The 24833-nt window shown below is 42.9% G+C and overlaps 2 protein-coding genes across 3 annotated transcripts in view; one reads left to right on the top strand and one right to left on the bottom strand.

Moving 5' to 3' along the window:
* Positions 1-7681: 7681 nt before the first annotated feature.
* On the bottom strand, positions 7682-9623 carry LOC136950856 (clarin-3). Its single transcript, XM_067245340.1, has 3 exons — positions 9338-9623; positions 8604-8789; positions 7682-8405 (listed from the first exon to the last, which is right to left on the bottom strand). The coding sequence occupies exons 1-3, from the start codon at positions 9567-9569 to the stop codon at positions 8128-8130; spliced, it is 696 nt and encodes a 231-aa protein (XP_067101441.1). The 5' UTR covers positions 9570-9623; the 3' UTR covers positions 7682-8127.
* A 949-nt stretch (positions 9624-10572) lies between these two features.
* Positions 10573-24833, top strand: part of ptprea (protein tyrosine phosphatase receptor type Ea) — a 57699-nt gene continuing 43438 nt past the window's right edge. The window contains exons 1-2 of one of the 2 annotated variants that reach the window (XM_067244764.1): positions 10589-10667; positions 11598-11704. The gene's annotated coding sequence lies outside the window, so the exon portion shown is untranslated. Of the gene's footprint in view, positions 10668-11597; positions 11705-24833 lie in introns of both variants that reach the window. The other variant, XM_067244765.1, reaches the window with a different exon arrangement.

Below are 24833 nucleotides of genomic sequence, written 5' to 3'. Positions count from 1 at the left end.
GTGATGAATTGACACTGAGAGGTGAAGACAGGTTTGGGAGGTCTCTCTCTCTCTGTCTGTCTTTCTCTCTCATCCGTTCATTCCTTCGTCAGAGCCTCCTTTATTGTGCTGGCATGTCTTCTCGGTCCCCTACACACACATGTTGAGACACTGGGGACTTCCCTCTCTTTACCTCCATCGTGGCAGGAAGATTTGTCTCTGTCTGCTGTGAACGAAGCCAGTGGCTAGGAGGTCAACTGCTAAGCTATCTGACAAATTGTCCCTCATCAGTGCAGTCAGCCACCTAACACCCACACGCCTTGAAGCCCCTAGAGAGACGCCAAGTCTCTTGTCAAAGACACAAAGCCCTGGAAAGGCAGCATTGTTCACCGTACTTAATACTGACGTAAGAAAGTTGATATAAACTTTTAGTTAGGCTGAGGCAAATGGAAGCTTAGACAACAGCCCTTTATGTAGTAAAACTCCACTCTGCCATCACAGCCTGTGGATTAGAAAGGGGTAAGCGATGTAGAGGTGATGTGTGGACGTATAGGATTGCACTAGCATTCCTGAGAGAACATCTCTAGAGGTATTGAGAAGCGATAGTAATTTGTAGTGTCTCGTGTCATGGTCCCAGACTGGTCTTCATTGTGAAAGCTCAAGGTGTTGGTGTTTGGGAAGCTGAGGGGACCCGCCAGATGAAGTTATATATCCTCTCCTGTGACATCAGCCCCCAGGTCCTCTAGTTTGAGGTTGTAAATTGCCCCCCGCCCCCCTTGACAGACAGGACGCTGATTGACGGCTTTGTGACAGTCAACGGCAAATCCTTTAATCCTTTCATAAAGCTCGATAGGAGGGCCCTCGATGCACTTTATTCCGGCACCTTCTCTCATCTGGCTCCTGTAAAAGACACTCGATGCCGTCAGGACCTGCCAGAGCTCTGACAGGAGCCGATGACATGCGGCGCTGAGAGCTTTTATGGGATGAGAGGTTTTACCACCTGAATCCACTTACTGTCCTTTGCTGCTACGTTGGAGACTAGACCATTTCCTACAGACATCAGATTATAGGTGTTTTGTCATTTTTTTTGCATGATTTGTGGATGTTTATTTCAATACAGACTCTAAGATTGAGAAAAGGTGAGGGGTTCCGTGGACTTGAATTTATACGAGCTGTCTGTTGAAGCAGACCTGCGGGATCTGTCGTTTTACGGCCATATGGATGGGGAAGGGCCCGGTGTGTGTGAATCACCGTCTCGGTTACACCGGGGCGTCTGTGATCTTCAGAGCCGTGTCCTGCTCCAGTGACAGCCCCAGACCACTCCCTCCCTCCCTCAGCTTTCATCTTGGAGAGCAAGACTTTCAAGGAGAGGAAAATCCCCTCAAATATAAAGCTAACAAAGTAAAAAGTAGGAGATACAGTTGAAAAAAGGAGCAAAGTAGCCTACCATTGCAAAGATTAAATTTAGTAAACTAAATACAATTCTGTATTTGTTTTACTACATGATTGAGTCACACTTTATAATCAATTAATTAACAAAATCTCAACCGAAATATGTCATATGTTAATGCCTCAGTAACAACACTATTGTAATACTGCCACCTTGTGTACATTATGTCACATGTATGCCTTTATCTCTGAAAATATTCAGCAAAACTATTATGGTAACTGAATTTAGATTTGAGATAAATTAATATGCATGATCACAACCAATCAGTGTTGTGATGTTCTGGAAAAGTTTATCTAAATTTTGTGAAACAGTCTTAACCTTCTCTAACCCTAACCCTTTTTTACTAAGTACCCTATTTTTGCACTAAGTACCCTATTTTTCCACTAAGCACCCTATTAGTACCCTATTTGTATTTTTGTATTTATAGTGTACATTATAGCTATTTTATACTTTATATTTAGTTTATTTTACATACCTGTCCCCTTAGTATTAGTTCGTATTAGTTCATTAGACTCTGCACCTTGTATAGTATAGTATATTAAACTTGTTTATTTATTTAAGATCTACTCCTATATGTTGAATTTATGCACCTTCCTGTCTGTGCAAACTTTCATGGCGATTAAAACCCTTTCTGATTCAGATTCTAAACTGAAAGTGCAAATGTCTAAAATTATTTGAGGGGAAATCACATCTCTATTGCATGTCTGCAACATGCAATACAATTGATTAAATGCAACTTAATTAATTCCTCAGACCCTAGTTACCGGCACTCTGTCAGTAAATTGGCCAATTCCACTGTAGTTAAAAGTTGTTTTTTTTGTCATCGTTTGCAAATACTTCACCGTGGCGATCAACCCTGGACATTTTTCTCATATACAAACGTCAGTTTTGTTCAACTGTTTTGATGACATAGACAAACTGTCCTATACAAGACTGTCTGTTTTATCTGAATGCTGTTGTTAATAAAATTGAGATTTTTGGATGTCATATTCAACAGAACATTTACCAGGAAAGGTTTTGGTTATACTTTAGTACACAGAAAAATATTACATTAAACATACTTTTGTAGCAATGCGTTACACGTAAACAGCAATTTAGTTTTAGTCTGCACTTTTACATATTTCTTACATATAAAGTCACATATAGCAATCAGAAAATTTGCCACAAAAGGATATCCATGCAAAAAAAAAACTGCCATAGTTCTGTATAAAACAATAAATTGTACCTCCTCACATTACAAAACCCGACTCCATGACATACCATGTCCTAGATATTTATGTAAATTACATGTATGTCTGACAAATTTTTATTCTTGAATGGATTAATTTGCATGTGATGGTTCACATGATGAAAGAATGCTTTGAAGTTGAAAAGAGTGTGACAATTTCACTGAGAATCAACTCATCAGTTTTGAACAACAAAGTTCTGTGCATGTAATTATTGTGTCAATTGTAGACGATTGTACTTACTCTTTTGTGCACGCTAAAACACGTGCCATTTGCTTAAATCAATAACAAATAAAAATCCGGGGAGAGCAAGAAACTCAATGTTCAGATATTTGATGATGGCTTAGAAAATTGTTTTTCTAAGCCAATTTGATAATTGAGCCAAAGCAATTGTGAATTGTAATTGAGAATGCAATTTATTTGTTGTGTCGCAGGCAATAGACAAGTACAGTAACATAAAAACCATTTGTAACCGACTGTTATATTGTTTATTTACCTTCTTCTAACGATAGGTAAACATCCCACTCTTTAGGCAGGCTGAAAGAGGTCCAGTGTAACCCAACCAAGTGACGTGTCGGCAGGTTAACTATCTTTTCCTGCTCAGCTCATCCAGCAGTATCTGTCACAACTGTCAATCAAGCCCTCATTAATCAAGCTGCCTGTCGAGAAGCATGCAGCAGAGAAAGTGCTGCTGCCCCTCCCCCCTTCCCTCCAGCCCTCCCTCACTCCCCTCTCCCTATCCGCCTGACACACTCAGCATCTTCATCGCTCCACCTCCCGCACCACAAGGGATGATTTCTCAACAGAGATTTTAACTTTCGAAAGTTTTTATCGATACTTCACCGTTGAAGTTAGTTAAAAAAATTATTGTCTTTTTAAATTACTTGGTGCATTGTATTATGACACAGTAACATGGTGATAAATGAATAAAAACATTGGGGTATTTTCTTTAAAAGCACTACATTCAGTCACAGTGCATAAAAAACGTGTAAAATACAAAACATTGTTAAAAGGCTATAAAGAGGTGTGCATTTCAATATTAAGACATCTTTCAAAGAAAATCTTAAAAATGTGTCTTTAAAAGGGGTGTGTGTTTAGAAGTTCGGTTCTCCCCTTGTGCAGGACCAGGGTGAGTCTGTCAGAAGCCCCGAGACACTTCTCCTTCTGGGGGCCCAGCGGAGAGACACACAACCACGGCTTTTATCAGCGGAGATATCTCACCTGAACTGAGACAGAGGCTAATGTCCCTGACCAGGCCCTGGCTCTTCAGTCCACCAGAGGTGTCAGGCCATGGGTCAGGGTCCCAGGGTATGGGGCTAGACACCCTCCCCCTGCCCACTTTTTGTCCTGGGCTGCAGCTCTGAGGGGGATGGGGAGGTTGGAGGGTGGTGATGTGGGGGAGGGGTTGGGAGGTGGTGATGGGGCAGGGGGTGGTGGTGGTGGGGTGACAGGAGCAGGCTAAAGTGGGGAAATAGCTGCAGGTGGTTCTGGGGGAGATCTTATCCGTCGCTAACAGAGGAATGACACCATAATGGGGCGGCAGGGGTGCTGTTACCTCCTCCCCCTCCTCCACCTCCCTTCACTCACACCCTCCCTCCGCCCCCTTTCTGACAAATTAAGATTAATGACAGAGATAAGTAAGGGCCCCTGGCCCACATTTTCTCCTCGTTGCCTGGTCAGACAGAGGATGAGAGAAGAGGAGCGTCCCGGAGTCGACAGATTCCCTGATATCACCCTGTCGTGCATCAGGATCTGGCTCCATCAAATTGGGATGCAACCACATTGTCTTATAAACCCATCGCTATTGGTATGTGCTCGGCGACACCGCTCAACATAACACTTGAGAAATTCTCTCTCTGTCTTCCTCTCACACGCCCGCATACATACCTTATCCAATCGATTCTAAGGGTGGAAAGAACAGTCTGTATGGCAATAAAGATGTAGAATCTAAAGACACACCCCAGGTTCAAATTGCCAGTGTCATACCAATGAAGTCACACTATGACTTCACTAGATTTGAATGTGACATTTATGTCCAATAGGAATTATGGTACTTTGTGTTTTTTGTGAGAGAGTTAGTGAGGAGGGTAAAAGTTTGTCTGCCTCCACACCTGTAAGTTTACCAAGTCTGCCTCCAGGGACAACTCTTGTACCCATAATGCCAGTCTTGGTCCATCTTTTCGATAGAATGCTGGTCCTAGTTCAAGTTTTAGGCAAGGTGATACACCTGTTGCTGGTTCTTGTTTTAGTTATAACCCTTCCATTCCTAGTCCTATTCCGAGCCCCGGTCCTAGCTCAGGTTTAGTCATGGTGCTAAGTGTGTTGTAGCCCAGTTGCTGACCAGTGTCTCCCCTGCCCTACAGCTGGAAGTATGTGTTTCTCAGGTCGCTGTAATCCAGGCCAGGCCAGATAGAGTTTCACAGGTACAGGCTCACCTTTAATCCTATCACACAGAGAGAGAGGCCAAGGGTAGAGGTCCTGCATAATCCCAGCTTTATCTGCATCGGAGGAGCAAGGGAAAGAGGAAGAGATTACAGACCAACTCTCTCTGAATGTATTGAATAAATGTTTGCACACCAAACGCCAAAGGAAAAGTGTCAGAAGCAGCTTTTTTAACTCTCCATCAGTGCCCACAGGAGGTAGAACACAACAAATGAATGAGTAAATACATCTGTCTATCAGCTGGAAGGCAGTCTGGAATGAATAATGGCTGGTTATTCAGACAGAGGAATCTTATCGGTAAACAAACTCCATCTCTCATCTTAACATGATGATGTTTCCTTTTTGGTTGGAGGATCATTTTGACGATAGTAGAGATGACTAAGATTGTAAACGACAAGGATCTGTGACCTCAAAGACCATCTTTGGTAACAAACATTTATGGAAGTGCTCCACGGCGCAAGTTAATAACATAAATGTCTCTGGTGTTGGTGTGTGTCTCTATCAGAGTGTGGCAGAATACAGCTCAGAGACAGCATGCTAGATCCAAGTCCGGGGTCAGTGACGAGAAAGTCAAACAACCACGGAAGAAAACAAACGATGTATAAGCTCAGTCCAAAACACAGAGACAAAACATTGCTGTCTAGAATGAGTCTTGTCCCAGCAGGACACAGACTTTCACAGGCTTCCTGGAAGACCTCCAACACAAACACTGGGAGCACATACAAGACTGCAGATAAATAGTTTATTAAACATTGTGAGATTTCCTTTGTCTTTCAATTTAGAACTGTCTCAGTGGTTGTACTTACACTCTTTTCTTTGTCATAAAAGAACATTTAATTTAAATTCTAAATATTAAAACGAATAATTTCTTTCTTCTTTTTTTTTTACTGTCACACAATCCTAAAGGGCAGATTGCCTCATTCTGCTCCCTGTCTCTGCTAAGTGTATGAGTCTTAGAGGAAGAGTGGTTCCTTTGAAGGCAGGTAGCATGCGTAGCGGTGGAGTGGGGAGGAGCCAGGGAGGGCATGTCCGGACAGCAGTGGGCCCTGAGTGATGAGACACGGAGTAGCAACAGGACACCTCTCCCCCCACTTCTCCTCGGTCCACACAGTCATGCGGATCACAGCCGGGAGAGACGGCTTAAGATCTACAGAAAATACTATGTCAACTCAAGGGACTCATTGCGGGGGGCCCTTCAACAATATATTTTGTTGTTAGTTGTTTATTTATTTTTATGTCCCCCCCCTCCCTCCTCATTTGAACAGTGGCTTGTGGTGTTGTGGAATGTCTTTGTGATGTTCAACACGGCCGTCCCAAGAGCTGATCCAAGATGGAAGTGGATGTGGTTCAGATGCAATGACTCACTTGACTTGAAAAGAGTCTTTAAAGAGATCTGTACTGACAGCTCCTATCATGACACTGGGCAACTTATTTGGTCCTCAGATCTAGATTTCCAGTCATGGGAAAATGCCAGTGTGATGTGACTGTCACCACTCGTTTCGCACTGTGTACCATTTCCTCAGGAGTTTCCCAGTTGTCTGGCAGCTTATGTCCCTTTCTTGTCCTCAGATGAAACACAAGGAGTTTAAATATAATGTAACTACTAGATGTATAAGAAATTTAGATTTGACAGTGATTGTTAGGATGGGGTATGTTGAGTGTATTTTGGTGGTTGCATGAATGCTGACCTGAAATCTAGAGATTTATTTATTATTATCAGTATTGTTTTTGCACAAGATATTCTTTAGATCAATATCTACCATATTTATCAAGGCATGACATGTACTTGCATCTTTGTAGGATCTCCATCCCGCAGATAGAGGGCAGTAGAGGTTAACATTGACTTTAACAAACAATGTTTCAGCTGCTGCGCTACCAAGGCAACGAGACAAAGGAATCTTTTAGGATTTTCTTTTCTCTGACAAATATTTGCATCCTTAATTTTTTTTCTTTGTTTCTTGGTCTATGTGGAGATATTGAGATTAAGATTTGTAAAAAAAAAAAAAAAAAGCTAAACGACTAAACAATTTTTCTTGTGTTTGTAAATGAACCTCTGTCCCCTGCTATCTGACAGTCCTAAAATGACCATAGTAAAAACAACTACCAATATATCATTAGATCAACGCTGGGTTGAAACCATAAAATGTTACTCTGTTAGTTCCCTCAAGGATCACAATGACTCTTGCTCAGAGACTTGTTGCTCTTGTGGTTAGTGGTAACTGATTTAAAATTGTTTGTACTCGCTGTGATATATTGTTTTTTATTATTGTTGCTTGTCTTTTTTTTCACACAGGTACACTTGCACTTATAGCAGTTCATGTTGTTTAATTGTAACTTGTTTAACTACATGCTCTTATGGTTCTTCCCTTTGGCACTTACTTTGGTTGTTCACAATGTGTGCTTCATGTTTTGGCTACTCGCAATGTTTTGTGGCTATGTCGTTGTTATGATCAGTGACCTATGCACTTTGTAAAGCTCTCTCTTGGAAGTCGCTTTGGATAAAAGCGTCTGCTAAATGAATGAATGTAAATGTAAATAAAATGAAACAATAAATTACAAAACATACATTTTCAAACAATGGAAATACAGAACTATTATTTTCTAAACATTTGTAATAATATGCCAAAATGGAAACATTTGATCAACTTAGAACATGGTAGTTTTATGCTGGCAGTGAACGACCTGAAATAGACATGCCTGTTTAGGGTTTGCCTCCTTTTAAGCAGTTTATATAGTAGGCAAGACAAAAAATGTGTAGTTAATGACAATAACATTTGCTATTGCATTGTTTAGAATGTTCCTATTATTATTATAAGTATAAACACTGCAGTTTTGGATCATGCAAGCTGATTACAGAAGATTCCTTTTGACTACTGAAAGCATACAGTACATGAATCTTGCTTTCCCCTTCATTATCATATCACGTATCGTATCATATAACACATCTATTATACAATAAATAAGAAGGTTATGTCTGAAGGAAGTTGTCAGTCTTTAAACTAGGTGAATGACCCTGACTCATGGCAGGCACTAGTACATCATGATCTCCTTGGGCGCGTCCTCTGTGGGCCTCTGCTGTTCTTGCCTCTGGGTGTAGGCTGCATGCTCGTACAGGTACACCAGGAGAATGGCCAGTAGGTTGAGGACCAGGTAAGGGATCAACATGAAGAAGCCCACCCCCATCTCAGCCCTCTTGTTCTCTAGGTCCACTGAGTTCGGCCCCAAAAAGTTCTCCACCAGATCCTCGCTCATCCTGGTCGCTGCAACGTTCACAACGTACAGGATGATGGCCAGGAAGGACATGCCGGCTGAAGGGGAGAATGTAATTGTTGAGTTAATCGCAAAAAAACATTTCATTTCATCTGCTGCTTCGGATAAGAGACATAATCAACAACTGACTGACCAATCAATCAGTCTATATTAAGAATGATAAGTCAGTTTTCTCATACACCGTCAGCCATTTCCAGAACGCCGGAGGGTGTGGTGGTACTGGGCTGGAGTCTTACCACTGGCTGAGCTGCAGGCGTACAGGCCCAAGGGGCCCATGTAGGTCTCATAGGGGTTACTGACGCTGTTGTAGAGGGTGATGAGGATGCTGCTAGCTGAGCCAAGCAGACAGAGGGCCAGAAGGCAGATGACCAGGGCTTGGAGGACCACTGGAGCTCCACCCACCTGCCCCAGCATGGTCAACACTGCAGGAGAACAGCAGCTGTGTTCAGGAACAAATACAAAATCTGGAGACACTTTATGAGAGGGGGTAGTGTCACACAGATCTGGAATCAGTGTGATTCCAGATGAAGTGGTCATTGGAGACACTATCCACTCTGGGTTTGGAAATCGAATCCAGCAAGCTGTTAGTGACTGTCCAGTTCTCCTGGTAATCTAAACTGTAAGGCTGAGTTTCCCAGACATGGATTCTTCCTAGTCCTAGCTAAGATTATTTTTCAATGATCTTCATAGAATTTATTTTTTACTTTAGGACTAGGCTTAATCATTGTCTGGGAAACTGAGTTTAGATTTAAAAAAGGGTGAACATTCAAACATTCTGTCAAGGGTTTACAGATAAAAAATAGCCATTTGTCTTATTCTGGCACATTTACAGTCATGTTCATGACTATAATGTGAATTATCACTTCTTAAGAGTGAATGGGCTGAAGGATTAAAATTGCAAGTGTTCTTCATGTTCTATCATTTACTTACACACTGTATTAGCACCCAATTTAAAGACATGATAACCAACCTTTAACAGTGTCTTCTCCTCCAAATATTGGACATGTGATTCTAATAAATTTTCCATTGAAAAGTCCGAGCTTCAGTTCGGCGGTTCCGTTGAAAAAACCGTCACCTTTCTTAGAGCACTGCATGGTGGACGAGGCCCATTCTGTCGACATCCCAAATGCCAGTATCCCCACGGCAATAACCAAGGCGTTTGCACTCAACAAGAAGTAAAGGGTCTTCTTACTGGAAGGCATCGTCACTAAAACCTCAGATTTCGGTAAAACACAGAGCTATCTTCAGATGTAGAATGCAACAATGTACCCCCAAGGACAGAGGACGTAGCTTCCTGGGTGGACTGGTGGGGACTGCAGATCGTAAACCTACTGGATTATGAGCGTGAACTTTGGTCTAAGAAATACGGTTGTCATAGTGTTGATAGCTACCATATTCCCAAACACCATAAAGGGGATAGGCTACCAATTGATACCAAGTGGAAATGTAACATGACATCATGTGTCATGGAATATTTGGTTTCATAATAAAATTATTAACAACTCCTGAGTAGATGAAGAAATGTGTAGCACAATCTCTTTCTCTTGGTTACCCCTAGTAGGCCTAGACCCTACATTATATTACCACAGATAAATACATTTCTGACTGAGATATCAAATGAAAGTAAGTAATGGCTGCTATATGTCCGCCTCATTTCTGCCCCATGAACAGGTTCGATGAAGGATTCTCAGCGTGGATCCAAAGTCCCACTGCACCGCCTAATGTGAATGATGCCATAAAACACCAACGAGATGAATCATTTACATTTCCCATCAGGAACACTGCTCATGCCAATTATCATACACACACAGCTACACACACACATAGACTACTCACTCACATACGCCCCCCCCCCCCCCCCCCCCACACACACACACACACGCACACATACACACCTCTATCAAGCAAAATGTCTAAATTTGTCCCTGAAATATATTACACTGTATTTCCCATTCCATGTTCTGTGCATCATGTGCACCTTCATACAAACTATAATAATCTTTAACACGTATTTCCAGGCTCTTTAGACTTGTTTCCGTCAAAGTTTAGCTTGTATGTCTACGCTGGGTGCAGTTTCCGTGCAAGTGTACTAACAAATAGATACGCCAGGCGGCTCCCTTTCTTCAGCGGCTGGAGAGGAGAGCGGATCGAGGTTAGACGCTGACAGTTACGTACGAATAAACACAATTGGTTTCTTTCCTGTGACAGGCAGTTGAGACTAAAGAATCTTCGCTCTGTTATACCCATCCTGAGGAATTCTAAGATCTTCGGCCGATGCGAACACTGGATTTAATGACACGGTAGGATTTGAATTATAGGTCAGTTCATGGATTACGATTTAATCAACACCAACCACAATAGTTTGACAGTGTACAATACATTTTGTGTGTACATGAGCGGCGATACATTGCCCTATTACGCACCGGTAGGCTATTGAAAGATGATTGATCAAACGTCAGCATTACTGGGAAGTATGCTACATGGTTCAGATATCAAATGTAGAGTATTTGTGTCATTATTTTGCCGTGGCATGACTGACTATACATTTGCAGCAATAGTAGTTATATTTGACAAACGTGCGCGTTAGGCGTGTTACCCTCTGACAACCTGGGAGGACTCCTGTCAACCCATAGTGAATGTGGGTTACTGGAGCAATCGTTTTAGACTTGTTTTTTGTCAAACCGTGATTTCTGTCCAACGATTTCTTTATAATTCTCCCTTTTATTTGTGGTCATAATAAATATAAGCTTTTGTCGAAAGAAGATTTTCTCCCCGCCGGTTTAGCAACAGCGCGAGCGCCAGCTCAGACATGTATGCAATCTGGAGCTACCTGACATTTCAAGATGAAGAGTAAAGTGAACTTCAATCTTGATGATGATATAGGCTACTATTGCTCACCTAATACCAAATCGTTTTGTAGCTTGTTTTAATTCGAGACTGTGGTAGACTGGTAGTTTATCGGTTCATTAACACGTTGTCTCCAATGCATTTTGGGCTTAAAACTGTTGCTTGGTAATTTCACACAGCGCGGTTTGTAATGTGTAAAACTGAAGACCGGTTCCTAAAATTATATGCACCATGTGATTCTGCTATGCCATTTCTTAGTCCCCTAAGTCTGGTCTATTCACCAATGTGTTTACACCGCCCTAACTATACCAGGATTGATTTATCTAAATAGTAACAAGGTTGTGAAATGTATGTAGTAATATGCTTGGGCTTGTCTGTTTTAGGTGTCCAGACACATACACAGATTAAATCCCCAAAGATGTTCACAGGAAGTGAGTTCTGCTCATTGGGCCGTGTGTGCCAGCATGGAGCCTATCCTTGGATCTTAGAGGCAGGGATTTTTATTACCGTTTTGAACACAGATTCACATCTCAGTCGGTTCTGAGACCCCATACTGTGTTCTGCCTCTGTGTTTGCTACTATATTTAACATTCCATTTGAAGGTTCTCTCTTTAGTGGAATGAGAACTTGCTAATAGATTTAATGGTGGAGTAATTATGGAGTGAAGGCATTCCTAACCCTAAAAGCTGTCAGATTTTACCTGGAGAAACTATTTGAGATGTGAGACGATGTCCTCATGGATACTGCAGTCAAAGCCAGCAGAATTGTCCAGTAAAAGACTGTGGTTTTGTTTGACAAGAAAGAAACAAGTCATGGGCATACAACTTGATGTTTTCCCGTTTGCTCTAGTGCAAAACCACCTCAGCCCATACTCCCACAATGCTTGTGGCTAGTTTGTGCCCAGGGCTGATGCCATACAAACATGACTGTGTGCTTTACAGTTTGCTTTGTGCCTTTCTTCAAACACACGGGATAGCAGTCTGGAGAGCTAACTGTAACTGTGCTTCCTGTTGGAAAGACCCGGAAACCCCCTTGTTCTCCCTTCCCAGAGAGGTGGGACCGCAGTTCCAGAGTGGGGGTGTGTCTCCTGAGGGAGGAGGCCCTTGGTGGAGACCTATTAAAACACACGGCTGCAGGGGTAAGCCACAGCTGTACAAACTCTGCTACCTGCAGGCCCAGCCCTGTTCAGAACCACACAGCACAACACAGCACACTCTGGTTTGGTCCTCACATCCTGTGACCAGTCTTGTATCAGCAAACATCACGTTAGCATGTGTGCCCGATGTTTGGTCGCCTGACGGTTGTTTGTTTGTGTTTATGGTCAGGCACAAGGCTCAGCAAGGTCAGAGCTGTTGTCTGCGGAAAAACAGCTGGTCAGAGATCAAGGATGTGCCCTTTCAGTTGTAACAGACTTAATAGCCATCTGTTAGATGTAGTGTCTGTCTGACTGTTTTATCCTCATGACTAAGGATGTGACGAGCACATGGCACACACATGGGATGGGGCAGGAAGGGGAGACAGACAAAACCATTCTTTTTGTGGACAGAGGAGAGGAGAAGGGAGAAGTAAGCCCCCGTCTAGAGGAAAGACTTCTGGTTTGAATAAGAGAAAGAGCGCAGGGGAAGGAGCAAATGATGTAACTGCAATTGGCTGCCCAGAAATATAATGGTGTATATCCCTTAAGGCAACACATAGTTTCTCTGTAGTATTTGTGTCACTTGTTACACTACAAAGCACATCTACGGAATGTTTTCCAAGTGGTATTGAAATGAACTTGTAACTATCTTTTAGTTTTGGATATTTAGTAAAAATGCAGTGTTAATGGCTTTTTAGCCCAACATTCCAGCTTGCAAGAAATAACAACATACATACATAAGCGTTGTTTACGATGATCATGATGCAATAATCCTAAACTCACATACATGATCCACTGGCCCTCGGAGGGCAACGTTATTAGGCATGCATACTTAAACAGAGCTGAGTTTTAAGGCCAGAAGAATATGTCAATGTGGTGACCTGCTAAGGGACTGAAAGCAGGGTGTGACCCAGAACAGATTAACATTCTGGTTATGTTGCTCCAGGGCCTGATGTAGTTGAAGTAAAAGTAAACACTTGACAGTCTAGCTCTGGGTTTCACCTTGAATCCACACATGAAAGTCAACATTAGCCTCTTTTGGAAAACAATATCTAACCCTTGGCTTCATATTGCAAATGTGTCCTATAAAACACAAGCGAAAGGGCTTGAGGTTAAAGGAGTCAACTTTTTTTGAATATACCAGAATTTAAAGTTAATGTTTTAAATGATTTGGCTTGAAAAATTACAAAACTACTTAACTACATTCTGCTGGAAAGTCCTACATCTTCTATCTAATATCCTTCTATCTACATCATAAATTATTCTGAGGATTTGGTGGTGATAGTGGAAGCCATCCCTCCTCCTTTGAAGGTAACATACCATCTGATAGGGGTGTGGAGCAGTACTGTATCAGCTGGACCCAGCAGGCACAAGTCAGTTATATAAAAAATGTAAATGTCTTTATACGTTTTATTCCCTCACGGTTCTGTGGCTGTTTGATTGCGGTTGTATATTAAACTTCCCTAGATCTTTTTACAACATCATATTCATATTCTGAAACAGAGAAAGGTTATCTAGTCCGCTACTCCTATAAGGTAGTTTGAATCAACACACAAATGAAACTGAGGTACAATCATTGCATATTAAGGTTATGAGAAGTTGATGAATATAAAAGATGTGTTATTAGAATTTTAGGTCGGTCAGAAAGACCTTTCGACGTTTTGAGCAGGTTGTTCTTTGGTCATATGACATTGAGAGCAGAACAGAACTGTACTATGACATCACACTGATGTCCTGTACCTGCTGGGTTGGGGTCCCTGTGAGGTTAACAGAAGCCTGTAGTTTTACAGTCTTGGTGGAAAGACTGACAGTTTTAGCTCCTCTAACATACTGTTGCTAAGACATCACACACATTCCTGTATCTCAGGCTCTGTATGATAATGTTGTTGCCAGAATTGGCAGATGATGCAAACTGTGTGAAACTATGGAAACGACTGTATGTATTTACAGTCATTTCATCCAATGCAAGTCAAAAGTTGACTTTCAGTTCTAACTTGAACATCTGATCTAACAAGGGAGCTTTTTCCCCACATGTAATCGCTGTTTTTAATATTTCGTCTGGTTCTGGCTTCCGGGAATATAGAGCTGGGGTCTTTTTCCAACCCTGTGTCTGGTGTTGGCTTTCCATTGATTTCCACAGGAAGGTGTGGCTGTGATAGTGAGTCTCCAGTTGTGATATACCGTACTGAGAGAATGATTATGTTCCCTAACCTCTGCAGGATCATAAAGCACAGCGCCTAGCAGGAGTCACATCAAGGTTAGTGTCTGTCTGATGGCTTACTTTATGGGTCAGTACTGCCCTCATACACCCACGTGCTAATATGGTTTATATCCCTGCAAAGTATGAAACACTCACAACAGTTGCTTTTCAATAACCTACCGCTGAAACTAGCTGTGGGCTAAGGTCTCTACTGCTAATTGAATATGAATAAAGACATTCTTCAGACAGTTTTGAAATCTGGTTCCTGATGTTCTTGACAGCTTGTTGTACAATAGTCCCCAGAGCACGCACTGATGCCATTGAGGCCTTGGTCTTGAAGACAGCTGGAGAGCTAGATAGAGGAGAGGAAGTCTTGATCCTGGAGGTCGACTCAGCGCAAATAATGGCTTGCTTGTGTCACTACAGAGCCTAATGACATGCAGGAGTACAGTGCTTGATGAATAATGGATGGCTTACTAAAGCAGACCCATTTCCTATTCACGGGTGTGTAATGCACCAAGCTGCATGATCATTTCAGCTTGTTTGCTGATATCCTTATTGTATTTCCAGGTGCCATAATGTGGTTGGAATATGCTGTATAAACAGACTCACCTTAGCACTGAATGTAAAGGAATTTGAACAGCTTAATAATTTTTCTGTAGTTAACTTTTAAAATGTTCCTTTGTAATACAAAGACAAATACTTTATTATGCATGGGATATTGTGCATTGGTTGTGAAATCCATATATTTCAAAATTTTAAGGGAAATAATGAGATCATTACAGAATCTACAGCATGGAAAATGTAATTTAGTTTTTTTACCATCCTCATAAAGAGTCAGCCATGCTAGGATTACTGACTGCTTTTTAAAATCATCAACTGAGATTCCCCCATTCATATGCACCAGATCAAGGGTTCATTGCTGTAGTAATTCACGAACACGCTGTTGCTTTTTTTTTTTGGTGTCAGAAGGAGGTAAAGAACAAGAGTGAGCGTGGGTCAGCTCTTTCAATAAAGATGCCTTTTAACTTCCCCGTCTTTGGCTCCTTTGTAGCAGGCAGCGCTGAATGTGATGGCTGTGTCTAAATGAATGCAGTCAGATGCTGCAGTGAGAGAGGAGCTGCAGCCAGGAACCAGCCGACATGTCCTGCATCCTGATAACCCCGACAGCAGCAACTAGCAGCACCAATGGTGTGGGCTAATGCTAATGTATGGTTGGTGATGATCACGCCTGTCCTGGGGAACATGGTTGTCCAAGGTTAAAATCAAACTATAATTGGTTTGTTTTGCCTTGTAAGCATTAAGAAACCCTAGAAGAGATTTGTAATTGGAGCCTTGAAGACATCTTATTTCAGGGAATTTTATGCAACCACGCAAAATATTGGTTAACCCACTAAAGACCAAAACTGTACACATTCACAGGGGTTCAGAACACAGCTTTGTGCCACAACTAGTTAGTCTTACATAACCCTGTATGGAAAAGAAGCGTTTCCAGGTTTTGTGTTGATAGTGCTAACCAACCCAGCAGGGGGTCTTGAGTTCCCAGGACCCAGGGTTGTAGGGGGGAGGGGGGCGGGCGGGTGGAGTGGGGAACAGATTGTTATTCACATAAACACCGTGACCCCCACATGCACTTGACCAGCAGTGCATTATCCCACACCACCCACCGCTTACATGGACAACAATGACATACTTGGTGATATGTTATAATACATAATATTCAAGTTGCTTGTGCCTCAGAGGATATGCTTATTACATGTAAAAAAAAAAAAAAAGCTTTAGAATTTCAGAGATTCAGTTACCCAGAAGAATGACAGGGTTTTATGAGGAAACAAACAGATTGAAAACATGGTTGTAAGGGAACTAATTGTAGACTCCTCTGGCACAGTCATTAGTCCTCTAGATATCTGGGCCTTAACTATGTTTTACAGTAGAGAGCAAAGAGTCTGACCTTCCACTCCTCCTTCTGAAATGCTCCACTTCTTTGTGTGTGTATGTACAGTGTGTGTGTGTGTGTGTGTGTAAGCTTATAAGGGGCAGGGATCACAAACAATGATCTAAGCTCCTAGCTCTCTAAGCAATGGTGACTTGAAGGAGCTACAGGGGGAGGGTAGCCAAAGGGGAAAAAAGAGAATCATAATCACAATAACGATCTGTCTCTGGACTCGATCGGCCAATGTTTTTACTGTGTGGGCTGAGGGATAGTCCTCTTTGAGAGAGGACCTTTTTTTTTTACCACGGTGAAACTACTCGTCTTCCCATGGTCTTGTTGAACATCTGGACCTCAATTAGAATACAAATATACATTCAGGATGTGTGGTTCAATCATAAATTGGTCCTGTGTGTGTCAGATTTTTTAAATTGTGAATAGACCAATTCCTGAGCTACATACCAACTACATATTTTGCGTTGTGTGCGATATACAACAGTTTCTTAGCTCTCTGTCTGAACACTGAGCTGAACTGAAATGTAGCTTACAAAGATTTGATGTTTAGTTGGTTCATAGATTCATTGCATTGGTGCTGCAGTTGGTTATAAAGAAACCCCACCCATCCTCTGATAACAAATGTACATCTTCCTGATACCTATCCCCTTCCTTTCTATGTTTATCTCTTCTGAAGCTGACCTCAGAGAGTTGTCGTTTCATATCTTGGGCATCTCTACAGTTCTGGAGAGTGGCGGAGTGTGACACATAGCTGCCTTGTGAGAGTCCCCAACCCCCCCTCTGCCCTGCCCAGTACGGGGGCTCAGGGAGGCGACAGGAAAAGAGCCGGGATTATCAGATCTCCCTTCCTCAGTCCCCAGGGAGAGAACAGGCCTTGATCTGTCTGTAGACTCAGCCATTCTCAGTTTCAGTTACAGTTTACTGTATATCAGTGTGTCAAGGGGAACTGGAGCGATGTCTTTATTTTTCTTTGCCAGGGATTTAGCTCCGTTTGATATAGGATATTATGCAGTGCTGAGACTGGGACTATGGGCTACTCATGTGTCCCATTCAGAAGCAAAAACAAATCCAATTGTGCTCTGGGCTGCAGAGCGCCTCCTCAGGAAGGTCTGTTGGACTTGGCCGGTCCCAACACAGGAAATACACAGAGCTATGAGCCAACACCAGGCCACGGCTGTCCTAACACCAGGCCACGGCTGTCCTGTCACGTTCAGCAGCTGTGTCTAAGGAGGGGGTGAGCTGACTCCTTATTTAGCCAGAGGATGTCTTCAACCTCACCCATGAGAAACTCATTAGCTTGCACTCGTTTGAGTTTATTACGCTCAGCCAGCCTCATGAGGTGGTCCACACTTGCTGTTAGCCCTCAAGTGAGCAGTTGGGTCTGGGGTTCTGTTTATGTACATTGCTGTGCTAAAGCTAGCCCCCCCTGTAGCTTCTTCTTATTATTTTTGTTGGACTAGAGATGGTGGTACAGTAGTCTAATGCTATGATGCCTGTCATTTTGCCATGAGCTGAGAAAGCACAGTGGAGGTAAAGGGTTTGTTTTGACTGTATCCACACCCTGTTGTTTCAGACTATCAGGTCTGTGGAGAAGGTTATAAACCCACCGTGATCCTGGACACTCACACACTGCATACCTCTGTCTGTAACTGGTTTAGTCCAGATTTGGGTTTTGGTGGCTGAGATGCGGACTGGAGATGGAAGGGTGGGAAAAGAAGGCTTTTTTCTTTCTCATTTGGATTTAATGTGGCATCACGCTTGGCTCTGCACCACTACTGGAGATGAAACACAAGGGAAACCATGGGTGGCGGTGCCAAAAACACATTCCCCACACGATGAAGGGGAATTTTGCAGTGCGTATTCTTTTCGTTTGCATGTGTCCAATTAGGCAGTTCTCAGATGTGTCGGAGGCCATGGTGTGTGTGAGGCCCATGAGATCCCTGCTGTGCGCTCCCTTGGTGTTTGCTAAACAGGACATGGGTGGTAGGCCTACCTTGCACTCAACTGTCTCTTTATCTCGTCTGTTTGTTTGGTTTGTTTGGGCTGCAATGTGGACCGCATGCATGTCTTGATGTGCAGTATTCTCTCACTGTTTCTTGGTGTCCTATCTTTGTCTTCTCAGTAAGACGAAGGTTATGCTGCTAAAGGAACACATCTTTATTTGAAAAGGCTATAAGCTTCCAAAGTGAACTGAACTCTCTACACCCTCTCCCATGTTTGTAACAGACTACAGTCCAGCCAATCTTTTGTGTTAGTCTGAGTCTGAACTGCAGCTTGAGGAGCTCATCCTGCTCAATCAGAAGTAACTGTGGATGTTGTGAACATTGTGTGAGGCCTTCTAGAGATGCAGTGTATGCAACTGTCTTTGTAAGGGTGTGTCCCTTTGGTCTTCAGTGCCATGGCCCACACAGGAAGTCATTAGAGAAGGCCTTGTTCTGATGACTCCATCCACAACAATGGATCCTCACTACACATCTGGCTTCCACACAACCTCTTATAAATAATCTTATTTGGAATTTGGATATAATGTGTGAAATGGTTCTCATTAATAGTTTATCAAAACGCATTGGCTTCAACTGAACAGAACAGAAGCCCAGCATCGAAAAAGGTTTGTTCTGTTTTTGTATATATTTTCTAACATTTATACTGTTCTGCTGGACAGTATAAATACTGTACAGTAGCAGTCCAGGGTGTGTTGATCATGGAGGATGGGTCAGATGGGGTTGGTTTAGTCAGGGTGACTTGGGGATCAGAATCAGAATGGGTTTTATTCGCCATGAAAGTTTGCACAGACAAGGACTGTGCTTTGGCAGGAAGGTGCAAACATTAAACATAGAGGAATCAAAAAATTAAATATGAGGACTAACTATACTAAGGGTACATAAATAGCAAACTAAGGGTACATAACTAGCAATGGAATTAGATTTTTTTTTTACTATACAATAAAATATAAAATAAAATATAAAATAGGGGTAGGATACGCAGTCAATGTTTTCTTAGGAGAAAGACCAGCCGTGGACCTCAAGACCTTATTAGTTTGTTAATTAGCATGCCTGCTTGTTGCTTTGGATACTCCCTCTAAAGAATTCTTAGTTTAAAGAGGAAGCAAAACAGTTCTGTGGTTAAAGTGTGAACAACATACTCTGCATCAGTATAGCTAGCTGGTTAGAAACCACAGCAGGCCTGAAGGCCACAGTATGTTGCCCAGAGAGAGTATACTTGGTTCTGGCATGTCATCCTCTGACAGAGCCTTAATGATAGTCTGTGTGTGGCCTTGTGACCCAGGGGACTGATCGGAAAGAGCGTTCTAATCACGCCTCTGGAACAGTAGCTGGGTTGATTAGGGTCTGAGTTGACACAGGCTCAACGTTTGACCTTTGGAAGCTTGCTGGGTCTACAACGATTTTCTGTCATCCCTCCGTTAGCCCAGTAGATCATGCTGACCTGAGGGGAGGGGCTGGCTGCATCCCTTCTCTCTTCCTCAGAAACTCCATTCTTCCCTTCTTTTTTGTGGGTTTGTCTGTTTTGTTTGTCTGGAAGGGACCAGAATTAGGCTGTGGTGACTTCCATGTCTGACTGGTTGATGTGTAAGCCTTAAGGGCATTTCAGGGAGCTTATAGTCACACACAAGACATGAGATTCAGCAGTGTAGCTTTGTCAGTTAATAATGGTGTGAACTGTTTGGAAGCAGGTTGCATACTGGAGTTCCCTCAGCCATATTAGGTGAAAATGGCACGGTTTATGCTTTGGCTCTATCACTGAAGAGATATCTCATTACATGTAGCAATTACATCCCTAGCAGCCAGTTACATTGCCCTCTTTTTTGTGCTAAATGGGCTGCCTTTAACAGGGCTGACATTGAACCACTGAGCCGTCATTGGGTCCAGCCGCTTGATTGCAGAAAGGTTTTATGTGGTGTAGTGCAGAGTGCTTGTTTGTTTTGTTTGTCTCAGTGCACATGCAAAGCATCTGATGGATTTGGTGAAGGTATATTTATGTGGGGGCAATTCATACCATATTATAATCTTTGGATTAAGACATATCGGGCATAGTGGGTGTTATTTTAATCAGCATTTTGTCACTTGACAGGAAGCTGGCTGCGGATCCTTACACCAGCAGGGAAAAGGATTCTCACTGGCTGTGTCTGAGTCATGTCAGCAGATTGGCAGATTTTCTGATGTCATTTGTTTTTGTACTGCAAGGACGGGTCACAAAAGCAACCCTGCAGCGTCTCTCTTCCTTTCTTCCTCTCTCTCTCTCTCTCTCTCTCTCTCTCTCTCTCTCTCTCTCTCTCTCTCTCTCTCTCTCTCTCTCTCTCTCTCTCTCTCTCTCTCTATCCTTCTCTCTCTCTCTCTCTCTCTCTCTCTCTCTCTCTCTCCTTTCTCTTCCATTTTCTCTGACTCCTCTCTGTCTTTCACCCCCCTCAAGTGACACTTCATCCCAGGCAAAAGATTATTAGTTATCTTCTTTACAAGACACACAAACAGTATAAGAATTGGATTTATTTATCTTCTTTACAATAGATACAAACAAGATAGGAGTAGGGTTTAGTTATCTTTACAAGAGATACAAACAGTATAAGAGTTGGATTTAGTTATCTTCTTTAAAAGAGATACAAACAGGATAAGAGTAGGGTGTTGCTATTTTCTTTACAGGAGATATAAACAGAATAAGAGTAGGGTTTAGTTATTTTCTTTACAGGAGATATAAACAGAATAAGAGTAGGGTTTAGTTATCTTTACAAGAGATACATTCACCGGCCACTTTTTTAGGTACACTTGTTCAATTGCATGTTAACACAAATAGATAATCATCCAATCACATGGCAGCAACTCAATGCATTTAGGCATGTACACATGGTCAAGACAACTTGCTGAAGTTCAAACCGAGTATCAGAATGGGGAAGAAAGGGGATTTAAGTGACTTTGAACGTGGCATGGTTGTTGGTGCGCACAGCACGTCGAACCTTGAAGCAGATGGGCTACAGCAGCAGAAGACCACACCGGGTGCCACTCCTGTCAGCTAAGAACAGGAAACTGAGGCTACAATAGGGTCAGAATTTGGCGTAATCAACATGAAAGCATGGATCCATCCTGCCTTGTATAAACGGTTCAGGCTGGTGGTGGTGGTGTAATGGTGTGGGGGATATTTTCTTGGCCCACGTTGGATCCCTTAGTACCAATTGATTGTTTAAACGCAACAGCCTACCTGAGTATTGTTGCTGACCATGTCCATCCCTTTATGACCACAGTGTACCCATCTTCTGATGGCTACTTCCAGCAGGATAATGCACCATGTCACAAAGCTCACATCATCTCAAACTGGTTTCTTGAACATGACAATGAGTTCACTGTACTCCAATGGCCTCCACAGTCACCAGATCTCAATCCAATCAAGCACCTTTGGGATGTGGTGGAACGGGAGATTCACATCATGGATGTGCAGCAAATCTGCAGCAACTGCGTGATGCTATCAAGTCAATATGGACCAGAATCTCTGAGGAATGTTTCCAACACCTTGTTGAAAGTATGCCACGTAGAATTAAGGCAGTTCTGAAGGCAAAAGGGGGTCCAACCCGGTACTAGCGAGCAGACCTTAATAAAGTGGCCAGTGAGTGTATAAACAAATGCAAACAAAGATTGTGACATCAAACAAACATGACAACTTAATTTGTATTCCTTTCATCAGAAAGCAGAACTCAGAGCAAGACAGTGATGCGGCTGTAGAGTCATCTGTAATGAGATGTTTACTTAGTTTTGAAAGCATTGCTGGGAGGAACACAGCAGGCCTCCATGACTGAGTTAGAATACAATTAATCATACCACATGTACTTTCATAAAGGCTCCATCTGCAAGCACCAAAAATACAGTAAGAACTATATATACTGTGTTGGAAAGAATCATTGTGCAAGCTCTAAGATTGGAGTATCCCCGTGCATATGGTTAATGCCTGGTTTTCTAGTAGATATGAACGAAACCGACCACGAAAAATAAGGCTTGTATGCTGTTATTAAGATGAAGGGGTCATGTGACAGACAAACATAACTCATATTTATGACACATTTTCAACAGTATAATGCAACATCTACTGTGAATAAACTCACTGGCATTAGCCGTGACACCCTTGTAACAGTTTCACCCTATCCTGCACCAGAACCTGGATAATAGGCTAATTGGTGTTTGTGATGTCATAATCTCCCAAATCCTGTCTGATTCTGGGGGATTCTGGAGCGTCTCTCTGGGTAGCTTCGCCAGCCGTCTCTCCAAATCACTCCTGACCCCTTTTACAGATGAGAGCTCTATTGTTACAGCCGGTGCCGTCCGCGCTGTGCAAACACAAAATCTTCATTGTCTTCCCACTTTCCCGCGCCTGCTACAGCCCTAATCTGTGCTACAGAGCTGCTTCAGGATTTCCATAATCCACATTCTGAATTAATGACGGTCTAATCCTTCCATTTCTGACCCTCAGGGAGTGGGACAAGCCCTGCACTGCTGCCTGTGTTGTCATTCTTCATGTACAAGGGCCTTATGTGCTTTGCAGGCAGTGAAACATGAACAGAAGAGGTATGCTACATAGAACAGTCTTCTGTGAGCAAATACCACTAGTCTGACCTGCTTCTGTATTGTGACATTGTTCCTGAATTTGTGTCCTAATGGAACATAAATGTGGATCCTCTTTGAATTATTTGGACTTTCAACACCCATGTCAGAATATCAACAGAATTCAGAGGGTTCCCATTTGCAATGATGCTTTAATCTAATTTAAGTGTGTTTGTCCAGAGTAAGTGAACTGACAGGGAATACCAGTCATTGTCAGTAGAACCTTCTAGAAGAACATGGGACATCAGCAGTCACAGTGCTAGTGAGGTGAGGGACAGGGGTTTGGCCCAGGTTAGGTGGAGGGGCGTGGTGGGGCATTCTGCTTTTAGTCCTCTTTTGTTAAAAACATTCTCTCATACTTGCATCTTTCTCATACACACATCTCTCATACACACACATCTCTCTGTCATACACACATCTCTCTCATACACACATCTCTCTCATACACACATCTCTCATACACACATCTCTCTCATACACACATAGCTTTCATACACACAGACACACACACACCATTGCTTCTCTGATCTTCCTCTTTCCCTCACACCTAAATATGACTGGCTGCTTGTGAACACGCTTAGTGCACGCTTGCTGCTCCCTGCTCAGACTGACATGCCCGGGGAGGGTATAGTGTGTTTGCTCGCCCGAGCGTGACGATCCATGCGCGAGCAACAAAAGGCGGACACCTCCGTGGCTCTCTGCTCCTTCTCCACACAAAGATAAGGGGGGGAGGGGGGAGAGTGTGAAGGGTGAATCCACGGCACGGCTGTGGATCCACCACCCTCCTCCTCCTCCTTATCTCCTTGCTTCAGAGCAGAGCGCGTGGCCTTTTGTTTACAGCTTGTGCTGATGATCCACACAAGCAGCGCTAACCCCCGCTGGCAGCTCAGCTCTGATGGACTGACAAGCAGACAGATAGGGAGGCTCACAGGCAGACAGACAGAGTGGCAGACAAGAGAGACAGACAGACACTTTACTAAAAGGTCATCGGACAGGCGGGTACAGTAAACAGGCATACCAAGAGGCAGACTGCCAGGCAGGTTGACAAGCTGACACACTGTGTAGATATTCCCTATGGGACCGAGCCTTCAGTCCTGATGGAATACTCACTATGAAGAATCATTTACATTTAGTCATTTAGCAGACGCTCTTATCCAGAGCGACTTACAGTAAGTACAGGGACATTCCCCCGAGGCAAGTAGGGTGAAGTGCCTTGCCCAAGGACACAACGTCATGGACTGGCAACGAACTGGCAACCTTCAGATTACTATCCCGCTTCCCTAACCGCTCAGCCACCTGACTCCCATTGTCAATCATCTGGGAGATCAACTGAAAAGTACAGGAGACAACTATTCTAGGCTTTAGTTTACATTTTCTACTTACTTTACACCTGTATACAGTTGAAGTATATTGAACTGAGGTATAACTCATACTGTGTATATATATATACACAGGGAGTCAGGTGGCTGAGCGGTTAGGGAATTGGGCTAGTAATCAGAAGGTTGCTGGTTCGATTCCAGGCCGTGCAAAATGACATTGTCCGCTCTGCTCACTAAATCAGAGCCCTCATATGTCTGAGTCATGGGAGCACTTAGCAGCTGTGTGTTAAACATACTGATCCCTTACCCTCAGCTCTACAGCTCAGCCATCAAACAGGGTGGATAACGTGGGTTGGGTCGTCCACGGCTGGGTAATGGATGTTTTTGTTGAGATCAAGCCTTCATCGCTGTGGTCGGTCTA

Source organism: Osmerus mordax, chromosome 10 (genome assembly GCF_038355195.1).
Source record: "Osmerus mordax isolate fOsmMor3 chromosome 10, fOsmMor3.pri, whole genome shotgun sequence".
Lineage (NCBI taxonomy): Eukaryota > Metazoa > Chordata > Actinopteri > Osmeriformes > Osmeridae > Osmerus > Osmerus mordax.
This window is presented reverse-complemented; position numbering and strand designations above follow the sequence as displayed.